Raw genomic sequence first — 18,734 nt, 5'->3', positions numbered from 1 at the left:
TGATTTGTAAACACTGAATAGTGCTCCAACATCACTGTTCCAGCTTTTATTTTGAAAGTGCTGTCACTTCACTTCCAAGTCAAATCATATAAATGAGGCCTCTGGTGTCCGAGCTCAGAGTATTGAGACAAGCAGAAGTAAGAGGAAACAGCTTTGAAAATGTAACAATCTCGTAAATCTGAGCCTTAAAACCAACTTCAGCGTTCACGGTTTTCAGCGGTGCGTTGATTTGGTTTGGAGGGAATAAATGAGGACACTGAGCGCGGGCGCCGTTCCACCAGCTACAGGTTTAATATCAGATCAACAACAGTAGAAAAACAGAGGCAGAGGCTACCAGACAAAAAGAAGAGTAGGAAATTGAACAGCATCCAACAGGCTCTTTAAAATAATTCCTCTGTACAGTATTTACACACACACACACGCACGCACACACACACACACAGAGTACAGTACAGCTACACACTGAGGAGGAGGAGTCTGAGGACGCAGCATCAGTCCCAATGCTGCCCTCTGATTGGTCCGTCCCCCTCCGTCCACAGTATTTTTTTCATTTCCTGTGAAGCTGAGCTACTTCCAGGTGAAAGTGTGACAGCGTCCGCTGGAGTCCAGAGCTGAGCTTCTCAGAGGTCAGAGGTCACAGCAGGTTAAGTCTGGGGGTTGGAGGACGGTGCAGAAATGGGGGGGAGGGCATGTGAGATGGCTGTAGGCTCGGCCAGACAGGAAGTGAATGCTCAGTCCCCAACCCCCCCCCCAACAACGGCTGCTCCTCCGTACGCCCCAACAGCACCAACGACCAGCAGCATCTCAACACGTCTCCACCCACCAGGTCCTCTTTGTCCTTGAGCCAAAACCTCTGCTGCCCACCCACCTGAGCACCATGGTACCATCTGGGACCAGCAGGACCAGTAGAACCAGCAGGACCAGTAGAATTCAACCCTGCAGCAGTCCAGCGGTGGGCGGGGCGGCCGGCTGGACGTCCAGGCAGAGAAATCAAACGTACACAAACACCATTGAACTGATGCCGAAACAGAAATGCTTCTTCATGTGATCCGGTCACATGACTCTTGGCAGGGTGGAGGTCAGCCAATCAGGTGTGCCTACAGGTGAGAGGACATCATTGGTCAGACTAATCACATGTGTACACTGAGAGCTTCTGTTGTGGACGTTTTCCACCACAAACCTGAAACATGAAGTTAGTGTCAAACTGTCAAACCCAAAGGAATCCACTTTTGCATCAGCTGGTTTGGAGCCAATTAACTGGGCTGCAGCTTAGTTTGCTCAAGAGTTCAGGTAGGATACCATTACATTTGAAGTTCATTGAGCAGTTTGACACTTAACTGAATGATACGACCACAAACCGACTTTCTGGACATGAAAAATAATCCTTCAAATTAAAAAACCTCATATGTGTATTTCATGGTACAATTCAAACAGGATTAAAAAGTACAGTACATATTTGTCCCAAAATAAGGGGGAGGAGAGGGCGGGACTTAGCCTCTTTATATATACATTTCCAGAAAGACGCTCTCTGTATTTGCAACTTTTTCCCAGCAGCCTCGCTGATGTTTTTTCATCACAATGGTGCTTTGCATTAGTTCATTAAAACAGAAAGAACTCCGTTTACACGTCAAACTGCAACAATCTGAGCGCTTTGTGTATCTGTTCATCCGGTTTCAACCTTCTTTTGAGATTACAGATGAATTAAAAAGCACATCATGAGAACTTGCTTCAGACTGTTGACAGTAAACAACTACTGCAGTACTACTGTACGAACACAAAAGTAAGTTATACTAAAATATAACAAGAATAAATAGAGAATATAATAATAATGCTGGAAACGGGATCTATGATTTAGTGTGTTAAAATACAACTTTAAAATAATATAGATTTAGAAATAAATTAAGCATGCAGCTGCAATGTTGTTATTTTGATAAAGTAAACAGAAAGCTGATGCTTCATTAATCCACACTAAACATGTAAGAGAAGTACTGCTGCAGTGACCTTTGACCTCTGGAAGTTCAGTCACATCCATCCATTGATGCAAGTGAAAGTGCAACGCTCTGACCAGCAGGTGGTGCTGCAGACTGAGACGGTGGAGGACAGTGACTGCAGTGACACAGGAGGACACACTGGAACACATAACGTTATAAGAATGAGGCTTACCGGTCTCACCTCCGTGCGGGGGGGTACATGGACGGTGCAGATGCTTGCTGACTGGCCACGATGGCTGACGAGGACAGGCCTGAGAGACAGATGGACACAGTGAGCCGGAGAGAAACCCAGAGATAGACACCGAGACAGACAGACAGACAGACACGCAGAGAGACCCACAGAGGGAGAGAGACACACAGCGACAGACAGATGAAGACAGAGAGAGAGAGACAGATGGAGACAGAGAGAGAAAAATAGAGAGAGACAAAGAGGGAGAGAAAGACAGGGACAGATTAAGACAGACCGATAGAGACGGACAGACAGATTGAGACACGAAGGAAGAGAAAGACAGATTGACAGAGACAGACAGATTGAGAGAGAGCGACAGGTTGATACTGACACAGAGAAAGAGAGACAGACAAAGAGAGAGAGAGAGAGACAGACACAGAGAAAGAGAGACAGACAAAGAGAGAGAGAGAGACAGACACAGAGAGAGAGACAGACACAGAGAAAGAGAGACAGAGAGAGAGACAGACAGAGATAGACAGACAGAGAGAGAGAGAGACAGACACAGAGAAAGAGAGACAGACACAGAGAGAGAGACAGACACAGAGAGAGAGAGACAGACACAGAGAAAGAGAGACAGACACAGAGAGAGAGACAGACACAGAGAGAGAGAGACAGCTCCAACACGTTGACTGTGTGTTTAGTTATTGTGTCAAAGTCTTGAATATGAAAAGTGACTCTTCATAGAGCAGGAAGGAGGACGGTGTCTGTGGTCATTACAGGACCAAAATCACCACAGCATGAGCCCTCTGGTTGCCGTAGTAACAGCCTGGGTGTGTGCAGGACTCACCTTTCTGCTAGTATGGCAGCATGGCACTGGTCTAATAGTGGAAGGTGGAGTTTTTGCACATGCCTACAGAACTACAGTAGCTTGCTAACAGGCTAACAGGACGTCTGGAGGATCTAAAGATGACACGCTGCTGATTGCATTATGGGAAACGTAGGAGCCAGTGTTTTTGGAGTTTGCCCACAGTCAATTCTAAAAGTAAGATAATCGCTGCTTAGGCTTTTCTTTTTATAAATTCATTCAAACATTCATCGAATTAAGTTAAATCATCTTTAAAACTAAAAAGACACAAACTATATATAAATAGGATCCGGGATAATAATGTGATATGAAATAAGAAATAAGTATGATCACTTGTTTTCACTGAATGAAAAGACATTCTGATTAACTTGATGTTGTAGATTGACTGCTATGAACCGTGATGTGGACGTGTCATCTGCAGTCTCACCTGAGGCATAGGAGAGGTCGTACTGTCCTGCCAGCAGGGGGTAGCCCAGGTGGTGATGGGAAGGCAGCATGCGTTGGGACGGTGAGGACCGCAGCCGGTCGCCCTCTCTCTCCCGGTCCCTGTCTCGCTCCCGGTCCCGTTCCCGGTCTCTGTCCCGGTCGTGGGGGTTCTTGTTGTCTTGGATGGACGGAGATTTGCTCTTGTACTGGCTGGCGTGCTGCTGCAGCAGGTCCAGAGCTTTGGCCTCAACGGGCAGCTTCAACTTGGGACTGGACCGGGAGGGCTTCTCCCCCTCCTCGCCCGCCGCCACCTTCCCTCCGTACGAGGGGAAGGAGTAACCGGCCGGCAGGTAGGAGCCTGAGGACAGAGACATGTATTACTAGATGAATGTATGTATGTACTACAGTTACACGGTATACTGATTCCAGAAAAGTAGTGCGATACCCTGCTGTTAAAAACCGTACGATACCTCGTTTTATTAGTAGTACTTGAAGTACAACAGTGTTTTAATAAGAGCTATGAGTCGACGTGTGAGAGTGGGAAAGTGTGTGCAGTTCTGCTAGAGGACTGAATGGATCCACAAGAGGACGGTTTTAAGTTTGCAGCAGTCCAAACATAAGCTACAGGTCCAGGATTTAGTTAGCATAGCTTACTAGAAGGATGGAGTCAAGAAATTAAGTTAAAAGAATATTTCATGCACCGTCTCGCTCTGAGCTGGTGTCTGTATCTGGAAATAACAACGCAGCTCTGATTACCGACCAAATGTACTGACACAATGAGACTCGGCATCTTTTCTGAATCTGTCGAGCATCTCCTGTAAACCAGCAAACACATACTCCACCACCGCCAAGTCTTATTTTACCGTTTCTCAGTAACAGAAATGGAACGAGAGGAAAAGCAGTCCGACGGCGAGAGACGTTCTCTTCAACTCAACCAGAGCTTTCTACCGTTACTGTGCTTTAGCAGCTTTCACTCATCAGTTTTTCTCACAGAACTTCATCTGAATTTATTATCATTTTGTGTGTTTGTTTTTCTCCCTACTGCAGTACCACTCTCCACCTGAAGGGCTACTAATGCACTGGCACCGTTTTACAAAAAAGGAAATCGTATTAAATTGTGATATCTGGTTGCAAATATGATGTTAATCTAAATCTAATTATATCAAGTATAGGGGACTACTGCATACATGTACTTTTTTTATTAATACATATTAACATTTTTAATTTATAGGAAAATATATTTAATCCATTACTCTACGTGACGTTTAGTTTGTCGTGGTATAGTTGTCAGTCTGGAGGTATTCAGGCAGGGTATCATGTAAAACACTACAACTGATCATGACAAACATTAAGACATTGCCGTCTGTGGGTTCATATTCAACCATGCCTTTCACACTAATCCTGTGGTTCTTAAATCCTCACCACCTCCGGGTCTAGATCTTACCCGGGTAGTTCTGCATCATGACGGAGGGCATGCCTCTGTAGCCGGGGTGGCTGGGCTCGTAGCCGTGGCTGTAGGCGTACGGTCCGTGCATGTAGGGCATGTAGCCCTGGTGCTGGGCCAGGGGGGAGGAGAACTGCATGTGGGGGGGACGCGCCTCCTTCCCTCCCCCACGATGCTCCTCCGGTGGCAGCTGAGTCCTGCCCTCCGCCCCCTCCTTCGCCTCCTCTTTCTGGAGGCCCTCCTTCGGCCGCGGCCTCTCCTCCTTCCCTTTCCTGTCGCGCTCTCTCTCCCGGTCCTCCTTCCACCGGTCCTCCTCCTGCGGTTTAGGAGCTTCAGAGTATTTGTTGGGGTAGACGTACGGCCACAAGCGCGAGTCTGGCTCCTGCGGGGAAGAAGAAGTGTTACGCCGTGTTCACACCAAATGTGAAGAACGTTTTCACCCAGCGTTACTCCAGTTTGACTGCAGGATCGATTGTGTTCATTGACTCGCGCGAGACGTACTGGAGAGCGGGGGGGCGGGGCTTACCTCCATGTAGACACCAACCATGTTCCATCAAGCATGGCTGAAATCACAACTACTGCTGCTTTGTACATGTTGTGAATCCCAATTATGTCAAACACCATCCTGTCTGCGTTCATAAGATCACACAGAGGAGCTCGTGAATTTCACCAAGCTGGATTCACTGGATCTAGCAAGACACATGTCGGCTGCACGAACCCAAAATAAACGTTTGCTGTGATTTAATTGCAATAAACTAATAAAAAAGGATGCTGAAATAACAACATAATGGTTTGTAAAAAGTCTGACATCATCCTTGGTGGAGCAGCTACAAAGTTTGCTTGCAGACAGACCTAACAACACTTAAAATAATGGTTTGGACCATAGACCGTCTCTGGTCTGGTCTCTGGACTAATGGGAGCTACTATCAGACCTCTGGGGGACCACAGACACAGGAGACAACGTTGGTTTCCTCCATTTCTGATTCAGCAACATCAGGACAACAGGAGGAGAATCTCAACGCTGATCGCTTTCAAGACACAGCGTTGTCATATTTCTCCCTCGAGATGAAATATTGACACTTTTGCAGAGTCTTGCATATGTTTCTCATTCAAGTCACGTCAAATGTGCATTGACTTTGGATGTGAAAAATGTGCAAAGTGTTCGTTGTGAACACAGCATTAGTGAAGACAGCCCACAGTGGTGATATCTGAAGAAGGTGCTTGACACGATAATTCATGAGCCATAATTCATCACACACTGATGGCAAAATTGTCCCAGTAATGTATGCAGATACATTTGTACACCCTACTGTCCTCTTGTGTGCTGATGCATCAGTGGCATGGATGGTCTTTATTTTGATCAGTAAAATAATTAACACAATAAACACAACAAAATGGCCATGTGTCTATTTAGCCTAAGCAGCTTGCATCTCTGAGGCCTGAAATAGTTTATGACTGTACTGTATGGAAATACATGTTTTATTGGCAACACATATAAAATGACTGTTTAATGATGCATTTCATTTGTTGCTGTTCTTGAGAACAATAATTCATTATTTACAGCTGATCTAATCTGATGTCTGTTATTTCATCCAGCAACCTGCTCATGAAAAAAGAGAAGCCAATATGTATGTACTGTTTCCTTTGACCGCTAATAAAACTGAAAAGCATTTCATTATTCTTATATTTTCTGATCGCAGTCTGACACAACAAACAAAAACAATCAGCTGTACTGCCAGGTCATTTAAATAAGCAGGGTTTCTATTGTACATTCTGAAATTCCACTTCTCTGCAAGGGCTTTTAATTTGACGGTGAAGACTATCGACGACGGAGCACTCTAGAGTCTTTGGCTGGCACGCACTAGATTGTGTTGGCCTTCTCCTCTAAAACATCCTGGAGGAAACACTGATGAGCAACATCATAGTAAAGTTCATCAATATGAGCCGCAAATGAGCGAATAGAACCGTAAGCTATATTATAAAAGGGTCTTATTAGGGATTAGGGCTGGGTATCGCCACTGATTTCCCCAATCGATTCGATTCCGATTCACAAGGTCCGGATTCGATTTAATCTCCGATTCGATATGGATTGGGTTAGGGATATTTAGTTCAATACCAATTTTGCTTGGATATGAAATCAATTTTCATAGACTAATGCTGTTAATTGTACAAGGAACCCTCTAACCAGGTGCATCATTAAAATATTATTGTTTACATTAGGAATTGACCCCAAAGCAGTAACATGAATGTACTTTTATGACTAACAGCCTGTCAGGCTTACATTCATCTTATTTGTATCTGTAACAGGTAATGTAGTGAAAGGACACAATCTGAGCAGCACCCTGGGATAGAGAGACAACTACTTCCAATAGGTCAACAAATCCCATGTTTGGTTCACTACTACTAGTAGTTAGGGCCGTTTTATTTTTTTCTAGAATCCGTTTTTTCCCAAATTCTGTGTTTTCCATTTTAAGTTTTCTAAATTCTTTGTTTTACAATTTTATAGCATTTTTCCCATCAAATGGTGTCTTATCATGTGCTTGATGAATCAAAATTAAGAAATGTACTGAAGAAAGATTCTAGTAGTTCTAATTCTAATCTCTTGTCATTCAGAGACCATAAATATGTGCAATAATTTATGGAGGAGTCACAATATACACACCCCCTCCCTCCGACTTCCACCGCGTCTAAAGTCATCTGTTTCTTATTAAAGTTTCACTTTCAGTTGTGAATCAGTTCATTTCTGAACGTTTCTGATGTAAGATTCTGTTTGTAGCTGCTCATCATACAGATTCTTGCGGGTCGAGTCATTCTTGTTGAAAAGTTGTATGTTAAGAGGTTAGAATAAACGTCACATGACTATCACTGCGTGTGTGTGTGTGTGTGTGTCAGCCCCGCCCCCTCGAGAGACGCTGGATGAAGCGGTGTGCCGTTAATTACACTATATTAAAAGATCGATCCTGGGATTTTATTAGTCGATATCGGAACATCCAAATGAAGACCGATTTTAATCAGAAAATCAATTATTTGAACCAGCCCTATTAGGGATGGACACTTCCCTCTAGAAACAAAGACACAAGTCAGAAATGCAGTTACCTGTCTGTACCACATGGCGGGCTCCACACCTGCCGGTCTGCCTGGCTCCACTCCTGGCTTGGCCTCCTCTTTCACATGATGCCCTGCTTCACTCAGCTTCATCTTCAGACCCTCAGGCTGGCTAACGGGGGCCTTTTGGTCCTCTACCTTCGCCATAATGACTGACTTGGCCTGTTCGGCAGCCAGCGGCAGCTCTTTGGGCTTGGTCGGGTTCAGCCCCCCCTTGGCACCCAGGTCGGTGAGGCTGGGTGCTCTGGACAGGGTGGGGGGCACCGAAGCTTTCTGCTTCCACTCCTCTTTCCCACAAGCCTCACGCTCTTTGCCCTCTGCTTTCTTCTCAGCCAGTCGCTGCCTCTCCTCGTACTGCTGGCGGTAGGCGGGGTTGGAAGCCAACAGGTGGGCATGGTAGGCCTGGTCAGGCGTGTAGGAGTAGGGCGGGACGTAGTATTGGTTGTAGTACAGCGGCTGGGTGTACATGTTGGACCGCTGCTGGATGACTGATGGCTGCTGAGGCCCTGGCTCGATCTTCCTCTCCTCCTGAGGCTCGACCTTCAGTTTGACCTCCTCCCCCATCTCTGGCTCCTCCTCCTTTTTCACCTTCACCTGAGCTCCTTCCACATGAGGCGGCGCTGCAGGCGCTGCTCCTGGGCTGGGGTTGGGGTAGCTGGGAGAGTAGTAGGAGTCGTAGTTGGGGTAGTATGGTGATTCCTTACTGGGAGCCTGAGGGGGGAACAGGGCCTTCTTGGCCCCTTCACGCGGACCCTGGTCAGGCTCAGTTTTGACCTTCACCCCCTCTGCCTTCCCCTCCCCGTCCTCCCCGGCATCAGAGATGTCAGAGTAGGCAGGGCTGCTGGTTTTGACAGAGGCATTGTCGCCTCCATTTTGGTGCCCAAGGCCGGCCTCCATCCGGCTGGCCACGCCGATGGACGGGCTGGGCGCGTTGTCCGAGAAGCTGTACACCTTGTCGGCTTCGGCCTTGATGCTGGCTAACCGGCTCTGGTGAGCTTCTGTGGAGCCATTGAGCAAAGGGTCAGACGAGTCCGAGTATGGGCTCTTCCCTTCCTCTGGCCTCCCTCCTTTACCCTTCGGACTGTCCCCCTCCTTCCCTCCCTCCCTCTTCTTCTTGTCCTTCTTCTTCTTGTCCTTGGCGAGGGTGGGGCTGGAGGCGGGGTCAACCTGTGGAGGGGGTTTGGGCTGGATGTTCTTCAGCTGGGGGCTCTTGGGGGTGGGTTGTACCACTGAGCCCATAATAGGGGAGGACGCCTGCAGAGCGTAGGGTGAGGGGGTGTTAGGGGCGGGAGGGCCAGCAGGGCGGCCCTGCTTCAAGCCTTTCGGGGTCAGTTTATCAGGTTTGCTTCCAGCCGCCATCTTTTTGGCCTTTCTATCGTCCATCCCGTCATTGCTGGCCTCGTCTGTCAAACACGCCGCCTCCTCGCCGCCGTCTGTCACCTCAGGCTCAGCCTCTCCGGCCTTCTTCTTCACCTTTGTCAGCTTTCCTGGCGAGGGGGACGGAGCATCAAAGCCACGTCCTTTGGGTGTCGTGGAGCGGGCGGGGGAGATGGCGGCACCATTGCAGGAGGTGGGGTCAGGATGGAGGGCGGGGTCATCCCCGTATTCACTGTCTCCATCCTGGTCCAATCGCACATCTTGGTCGTTATGGGCCCGGGCCTGGTGGTACTTGAGCCCGTTGATGTGCTTGTACTTCTTGTTGCAGTTGGGGTGAGGGCAGTCAATGAGCACAGGGGAGGGGCATGTCCGGTCCAGCTGCGGAGGGGGCAGGGGGTCCGATTTACCTCCAGGGAGGGGCATCGCGGTGCCGGTGGAGTTGGTTCTCATTCGCTTTGAAGCCTTGGTGTCCTCTGAGCTGGAGGTGGGCTCCATATCAGAGGCAGGTTTGGTCTTTCTCTTGGCGGATGACGGGCTGGCCTTGGCGTCCTCTGCCCCGCCGGCCGTCTGGCTTCCTCGGCGCCCTTTGCTGTTCGCTGCAGCGCCACGCGTCTTGCTGCTGCCGCTGCCTTTGTTGTCTGAGGAGTTGCTGTTGTCGTTCAACGGCATGTTGCTGCTGGGACGCATCCTCTTACCCCGACCACGCCCGCTCCGCATCTCCACGTCACTGGTGGGAGACTCGCAGAACCTGAAAAAACACAGAGTTCATGAGCAGCATTCTGATTCTGAGCTGACTTTCAGCTACCAAAAGCACATCCACTATGAGACAAGGGGACAGGAGGCAGCAGTTTCATCACTGCTCATTTTTATAAAAACCAATCTGATGATCTGATTCTAAGTGTGAGCCATGTTGCTAACGCTAGCTCAAGGTACACTAGCAGCCAGAAAGAAACTTCTTAACAGCATATCCAGCTGCTAGTGTAACGTTAGCGTTAGCAACATCTTTTGTTCCTGAAAGAAACCTACAAGTTTGTTTTTGGAACTTTGTATAAATGCAATGAATTACTTTATCCAGACATTTAATTAACTGGAATATCTAAAATGCATTTCCTAATAAATCTCTCAACCTACTCAACGGCCCACTTCCTGAATATATCAAGTTGTATACTGATAGATCATTATGCTGATGTATAGTGCTCTATAAATCATGTCCAGTGTGTACCTTGGAGGGGCCCAGTCATGTCTTGTGCAGTCCAGCAGGGTTCCCACGTAAGTCTTGTTCCTCCAGGTGACGTTAACAACCAGCATGCCTGCAGACGGACACGAAGTTAAACTACACATGTATGTTTTCTCAACACATTCAGAGACTGAAAACAATGAAACCAACAGGACGTGTTGCCGCAGAGGGAAACAGACATGCCATATGAGACTTCCCTCCCCACTGGGAAGCAGATGTTGAATGGTTTCATCCCATCGTGGCAGCCAGCAGGTTTCTGGGGTTGAGTCACATCAATGATTCAGTGACAGCGAGACTAATTGCAGAGAGAAACTTTGTATTTTAGCAGAGACTTTCCACTGACAGCAGCAGATCAAAGTGTCAGCATGCAGGAGCAGCCCGGTGGGCAGCTGATGTGTGAACAGTTTCCTGTCAGAGAGAGCAGAGGTCTGTCACCTCCACTTTGTCTCTTCATCAACAGCTGCAGGCTGCTCAGTGTGAGGCTGGTGAGCTGGCAGGTTTGTTGCTGCAGAACGAAGCCAATCAGCATCGTGTATCATTTGAAGAGTGCTGCGTCTGAACCACAGGCCGTATATAAAAGGGGACAGTCGTTGGTTTGTGGACAACTGTTTGGAAGGCTTGAGTTTTGGCATTTTGGCTGTGGCCGTTTTGTTCATTGGGAATCAGAAGTGACCATGGAGAGACCCTTTGCTGGACCACCATGGGACCTTATTTTGGAAAAATAACATGTACGGTAGTAAACAGCGAGAGACAAATCATTTTTTGGTCCCGTTTGAATTATACAATGAATTACACACATGATGATTGTAAATTTAAAAGATAATTTTACATTTCCAGTCTCATTTTGTCATAAAACTGTTGAAGTATCAGACTGTGAACGTACGTCATTATAAAGAATATGGGGCGACTGTGGCTCAGTTGGTAGAGCGGGTTGGCCAATGTTCGGAGGGTCGGCGGTTCGATCCCCGCCCTTGTCACTGTGTCATGGTCGTTGTGTCCTTGGGCAAGACACTTCACCCAGCTTGCCTCATGTGAATGTGTATGACTGCTGTATGTTTGAGGATGTGGTCGGAGGGGCCGTAGGCGCAGAATGGCAGCTCCCGTCAGTCTGCCCCAGGCAGCTGTGGCTACTATTGTAGTTTACCACCACCGGTATGACTGTGTGTGAATGAATGAAACCTGGAACCCTGTCAGAGCGCTTTGAGTGTCTAGAAAAGCGTCATACAAATCCATCCATTATTATTATTATTAATATCCACCCAAAAGTGTGGTAAGTGACGTCTCTCTGTGTGTTGGGTACCAGGATGCAACGTTACTATAACAACATGTCTCTCTGTGTGTTGGGTACCAGGATGCAACGTTACTATAACAACAGGTCTCTCTGTGTGTTGGGTACCAGGATGTAACATTACTATAACAACAGGTCTCTCTGTGTGTTGGGTACCAGGAGGTAACGTTACTATAACAACAGGTCTCTCTGTGTGTTGGGTACCAGGATGTAACGTTACTATAACAACAGGTCTCTCTGTGTGTTGGGTACCAGGATGTAACGTTACTATAACAACAGGTCTCCCTGTGTGTTGGGTACCAGGATGTAACGTTACTATAACAACAGGTCTCTCTGTGTGTTGGGTACCAGGATGTAATGTTACTATAACAACAGGTCTCTCTGTGTGTTGGGTACCAGGATGTAACGTTACTATAACAACAGGTCTCTCTGTGTGTTGGGTACCAGGATGTAACGTTACTATAACAACAGGTCTCTCTGTGTGTTGGGTACCAGGATGTAACGTTACTATAACAACAGGTCTCTCTGTGCGTTGGGTACCAGGATGTAACGTTACTATAACAACAGGTCTCCCTTGTTCTTTCTCTTACAAAAACAATCACTGGATAAAACACATCAGGTAAGATAACGTTACATTACTACAACAAACAGATTTTTGATTTGAAAAATTATCTTAATGAAATTAAACAAATGTGTTCTCTCGCCGTCGACTACCCTACATAGTTTTTGTAAAATAAGGTCTCAGGAGGGACATCGGAAGAGGCGAGACGTAGCATCTCGCTCACTTTCAAAAGACGTGACTGGGCGTGTCCTCCCCCTGCACGTTGATAGTCTTTTTTCGTGTCTCATATCTGTAGATTTAACAGAAACAAAAGGTAGACTCAGGATGTCTGTCTCACCGTCCTCAGTCTCCTGCCACACGATGCCCTCCAGGTTGACGCTGGTGCCTGGCTCACAGGGTCCGAGGCACTCCGGCTCTGTTGCCAGCGCGGCGTCCGCGGTGTTCACTGCCACTGAGCGTGTGCGAACCATGATCTGCTCGCAAGGAGACGAGATGTCACTGTTGGCGATGGGAGTGAGGAGGTGGAGAGGAGGAGGAACAGGGGTGGAGACCGGAGACTCCATCTGGAGGTAGAAGAGAGAGAGAGAGAGAGAGTTAGGTGAGCGACACCAATCACTGAATTTGATTAAAAACAAAGTGGAAAACACTCCAGAGGTCAGCGTGTCCATTCAGTTAACAAGAGACAAGGAGACAGAGCAGCTACACTGCTTAACACAGACACCGTGGATGTCTGGCTGGCAGCGGTAGGAACAAAACAAAGCCCTGTAGCTCAGAAAACATTTACATTTATGGGCACGCAGACTACATGGTATGTAGATTGATGCATGTAATTTAGTGCACACATATAAGTTCAACCCAGAACCTTTTAGTTACAGTTTAGCTGGAAGGACCATATAGGGGACTGTGTAGAGGACCATATAGGGGACTGTGTAGAGGACTATATAGAGGGCTGTGTAGAGGACCAAATAGAGGACTGTGTAGAGGACCATATAGGGGACTGTGTAGAGGACTATATAGAGGGCTGTGTAGAGGACCAAATAGGGGACCATGTAGAGGACTATATAGAGGGCTGTGTAGAGGACCAAATAGGGGACCATGTAGAGGACTATATAGAGGGCTGTGTAGAGGACCATATAGGGGACTGTGTAGAGGACTATATAGAGGGCTGTGTAGAGGACCAAATAGAGGACTGTGTAGAGGACCATATAGGGGACTGTGTAGAGGACTATATAGAGGGCTGTGTAGAGGACCAAATAGAGGACTGTGTAGAGGACCATATAGGGGACTGTGTAGAGGACTATATAGAGGGCTGTGTAGAGGACCAAATAGGGGACCATGTAGAGGACTATATAGAGGGCTGTGTAGAGGACCAAATAGGGGACCATGTAGAGGACTATATAGAGGGCTGTGTAGAGGACCATATAGGGGACTGTGTAGAGGACTATATAGAGGGCTGTGTAGAGGACCATATAGGGGACTGTGTAGAGGACTATGAGGAGGACTAGTAAGGCCCTGACACACCAAGAGGATTATTGGCGGTCAGTCTGCCGACGTCGGTGACACGAGTTCGGTGTGTTCGGTGCCATCGGCCGTCATCAAAGCTGCGGCGTTCTTTTCAGCCGATTCCACATGTCGAATCAACCACGGCCAAGTCCTTTAGTCTGACTGATCTGATTGGTGGAGAGCTAGCTGACTAGCGAATCAGTGAAGAAGAAACGAGAAGACCGGATGTGACGATGGTAAACAAACCAGATAAAGTGCAGACGATGGCAACACGTGTGCATGCATGCTCTGTGTTTTGGGCTGGAGATGTGCCGTCATTTCAGGTCTTCTTTTTTTGGGGGGGCGACAATAGATTAGCACCACCTGCTGGAGACATTACGTCTCGCACAAGCGCAGAATGACGCTCAGGTCAGTCGTCGTTCAGGTGTGTGCGAGGCACCTTGTTGACCGTGTCGGGGAGACGGGAGCCGACTGATCAGTCCGACTGCCTTTTCTGACAACGATTGGCCGTTGTCTTGGTGTGTCAGGGCCTTTAACGATTGTCAGTTGAGAATGAATGAAAGAAACCAAACCTGATGCATTTGTTTTCATCACCGCTGTACCAAACTCACACTGAACCGTGACTCAGATGTACCGTTACATTCCCAGTCACCATCATACCAGAGATCATACTCTCCGTTCATGGAGGGGTTCAAGTATGAACACTGTTTCCTGTACAAAGGGCCAACTGTGTAACTGACACCACAGTTGGTATACATCCTGTATACCAACCTAAATAATGAAATCTCAATACATCCACGACACAAAAATAAACTCATATTTTATCACACACTCATTTACAAGATTCACACAAGACCCACATCAAAACACAGATGACAGACTTAAAAACAACACTGGTTAAACAAGATATAAATTAAATCAATAACTTGATAAGACTTAAACAAAACAGCGTATTGCATCAATCAAATAATTGCGTTAATGTTCATGATAACCAAGTGATATGCTTGATAGCTAGGATGAGAGCCGGAGTACGCAGACCACCTATTCCTTCTCTCTTGTTGTCAAATGTTCGCGCACTGGACAATAAGATGGACCTGTTGCGATTACTTCTGGGCCAGGAGGAACTAAGGAATTGCTGTGTTATGGTGCTGGTGGAAACGTGGCTAAAGGATAACATGCCGGACTCCGCTTTCCAGCTAGATGGGAGGATTTTCTTCCGTTCAGACAGAAACAATCTGTCAGGGAAAACGAGAGGAGGGGGAATTGGCATCTACGTGAACAAAGGTTGGTGCATTTAAACATTTAATTATTAAATGCCGCTCACATTACTTGCCACGCGAATTCACCGCTGTGCTCATAATCGCTGTCTACGTACCACCACAAGCAAATGCCACCGCCGCTCTGAAAGAGCTGCACGACACCATTAACACTCTGCAGAACAAATACCCTGAGGCGTTGTATGTGGTTGCAGGGGATTTCAATCATGTATGTCTGAGGGATACACTCCCAACGTTCCAACAGCATGTCAAAATCGCCACTCGAGGCAACAATACACTCGACAAAGTGTATACCAACAGACATGAGACATACCGAGCTTACCCCCGCCCCCATCTCGGCTCTTCAGATCACATCTCAATCATGCTGGCCCCCGCTTACTGTCCTGTGCTGAAGAACGAGAAAGCCACTGAGAAAGAGATCACAGTGTGGCCCAGTGGAGCGATCTCTTTGCTACAGGACCTGTTTTGAGAGCACAGACTGGCAGATGTTTAAAGAGGCAGCAACGGTGGATGGTAAGCTGAATCTGGAAGAATACACTACATCAGCCCTGGCATACATCAAAAAGTGTATGGATGACGTCATCATCAGGAAAACCATCAGGATCCCTCCTAACCAAAAGCCCTAGCTGAATGCTGAGGTGCGTTCGCTTCTGAGAGCGCAAGACGCCGCTTTCAGGTCTGGGGACTCCGACGCACTCAGGGACGCACGGCGAAGCCTGGCAATGGGCATTAAGACAGCAAAAGCAGACTATGCTTTAAAGATACAGGGGCATTTCACTTCTAATGACCCCCGTAGCATGTGGAAGGGCATAAAGTGTGTCACCAACTACAGCAAAAAGAATGTGCAATGCCCCACCGACCCCGCCTTGCCTGATGCTCTGAACCACTTTTATGCCCGTTTTGAGGCCTCTAATAATTCCCCTACCACCAAGCTTACATCCTTGCCAGGGGACTACACATTGAGTGTATCAGAAAGGGAGGTTGCACTCCTGCTACAGAACATAAATCCACGCAAAGCAGCTGGACCCGATGGCATTCCAGGTCGTGTCCTAAAGGACTGTGCATGCCAACTCTCAGGGGTCATGTGTGACATCTTCAACACCTCCCTGGCACAGGCCACTGTACCAACATGTCTCAAGACATCCACCATCATTCCAGTGCCAAAAGCCCAGACGGTCACCTGTCTCAATGACTATAGACCTGTTGCTCTCACCCCAATCATCATGAAAACATTTGAGAGAGTGGTATGTCACATATCAAGAACTCCATTAACATCACATCCGACTGTCACCAGTACGCTTACAGGCAGAACTGTTCGACTGCTGATGCAGTTTCAACCGTAATCCACCAAGCCTTCACACATCTGGAGACTAGCAATTCATATGTGAGACTGCTTTTTCTGGATTTTAGTTCTGCTTTCAACACAATCATACCACAACACTGGTCAACAAGCTGTCAGCACTCGGGCTCGCTCCATCACTCTGCAACTGGATACTGGATTTCCTGACCACAGACCTCAGTCTGTTAGGATTAATAACCTCACATCCTCACCCACCATCCTCAACACCGGCAGTCCCCAGGGTTGTGTGCTCAGCCCTCTACTGTACACACTGCTCACTCACGACTGCAGAGCACACTACGACAGTAATGTCATAGTCAAATTTGCAGATGATACAGCCGTGATGGGACTTATCAGTAATGGGGATGAGACGGCTTACAGGCAGGAAGTGAGTGGACTGGAACTGTGGTGCAGGGAAAACAACCTGATCCTGAATGCAAAGAAGACCAAGGAGTTGATTGTGGACTTCCGCAGGAAAGGCCCTACAACTCCTCCCCTCTACATCGACAATGCAGCTGTGGAAGGGGTTCACACATTCAAATACCTTGGCATGCACCTTACCAACACACTCACCTGGCGGGATAACACCATGCACACCATCAAGAAGGCCCATCAACGGCTGTACTTCCTAAGGAAGCTGAAGGGGGCAGGCATGTCTGCAGCCATACTCAAAGCATTTTACAGGTGTGTGGTGGAGAGTATCCTCACTTCCTGTATCACTGTGTGGTACTGAAGCTGCACAGTGGCAGAGAAGCAGGCACTGCAGCGGTTGGTCAACTCCGCCCAGCGAATCATCGGCTGCAGTTTGCCATCTCTGTCAAGCATCTACATCACTAGATGCAAGGACAGAGCAGCCTCCATCATGAAGGACTCCACCCACCCAGCACATGGACTGTTTACCCTCCTTCCTTCAGGCAGGAGGTTGCGTTGCATCCGGGCAAACACAAATAGGCTGAGGAATACCTTCTACCCATAAGACTGTTGAACTGCTAAACGCCTCTTGATTATGCACTGTTTAACGGCACGAATGCACTTTATGTCCATGTCTCCGATTGCTGACCTGACTTGCACTTTACTGCTATAGTTGCACTTTACTGCTATAGTTGCACTCACCAATATGCTGCTAACCTTTTTTAATGTGTGTTTTTGTATTATAGTATGTTTTATTGATATTTACATAGCTTATTTTAATTAAATTAAATTACAGGGCATAGGTAGCACACTGAGACCTGAGTACTGCATTTCGTTTATCATGTACATGTTAAATGACAATTAAAGCATCCTTGATCCTTGATCTTTTTTGTTTTTATTTTTAGATTTTTTTTTACTTCTTTACGGTTTACATATTTATTCTACTTGTTTAACTTATCCCCTTTGCTGCTGTAATACTCTAAATTGCCCTGCCGTGGGACTAATGAAGGATTATCTCATAATATATCAAGGTTGTGTTTACAGCTTGTTCTAGATGAGGAGAAGGGCGATGAAGGGTGAACAGAGAGGAAGAGGAAACAAGAAGACAAAGGACGAGGGAGAGGAGGAGGGAGCGATGGCGACCCTAACCCTGCAATTATTAGATGTGAAGCAGCTGGCGTGGAGGCAGAGCAGGGAGCCTCATGGAAACACTCTCAAACCGCCTCCTCACCAGAAGACAGGTCAGAGGTCAACGGTCACAACTGACTCACTGGATCATTTAACCCCGAGGGAAGAACAGCTTCAGTTTCTGAGGACACTTCCAAGATCTATCAAGTTAATCCAATAATCATTTTTACACATTTTAAACCTTATATGACCATTTTATGAAGTGTGCAGAAAGGTTTTATGGTGAGCACCACGGTTTTAGTGCACATGACTGCCCGGAGAAAAAAACCTTGGGCATTCATCACCGTGAACATATCCTCACCTCAGGGTTTCCCACCAAATTGAAGGTGATTCATTCAAGCACATGGACATATAAGCGCTGAGCAGTCAGTGAGTCTAGTTCTCTCCTGTGTGCCTGGATTGGCCAGTAGCTCACTGATATATCTTAACACTTAGCCTGCTGGCTAGCAAGTATGCTTCAGACTAAAGCTAGCGACCTAGCATGCTATTAATCAATGAAGCAAGCTCCCGATAGCTACCTCCATTCATCAGACTTCCATGCTAAAATACTAA

General features: G+C 47.2%; 1 protein-coding gene across 2 annotated transcripts in view; it reads right to left on the bottom strand.

The window, feature by feature from the left end:
• Positions 1-268: 268 nt before the first annotated feature.
• znf609a (zinc finger protein 609a) overlaps positions 269-18,734 on the bottom strand; it is a 78,817-nt gene continuing 60,351 nt past the window's right edge. The window contains exons 3-9 of one of the 2 annotated variants that reach the window (XM_084018382.1): positions 12,802-13,027; positions 10,600-10,687; positions 7,992-10,125; positions 4,896-5,277; positions 3,453-3,809; positions 2,164-2,242; positions 269-1,097 (exon numbers count right to left, since the gene is read on the bottom strand). In XM_084018382.1, coding sequence (XP_083874508.1) covers positions 2,169-2,242; positions 3,453-3,809; positions 4,896-5,277; positions 7,992-10,125; positions 10,600-10,687; positions 12,802-13,027 — 3,261 coding nt within the window. In that variant the 3' untranslated portion in view covers positions 269-1,097; positions 2,164-2,168. The remainder of the gene's footprint in view (positions 1,098-2,163; positions 2,243-3,452; positions 3,810-4,895; positions 5,278-7,991; positions 10,126-10,599; positions 10,688-12,801; positions 13,028-18,734) is intronic. The other variant, XM_084018381.1, reaches the window with a different exon arrangement.

The sequence above is a fragment of the Eutrigla gurnardus genome, assembly GCF_963514095.1.
Source record: "Eutrigla gurnardus genome assembly, chromosome: 9".
Lineage (NCBI taxonomy): Eukaryota > Metazoa > Chordata > Actinopteri > Perciformes > Triglidae > Eutrigla > Eutrigla gurnardus.
The sequence above is the reverse complement of the archived record's forward strand: the minus strand, read 5'-3'. Positions and strand labels throughout refer to the sequence as shown.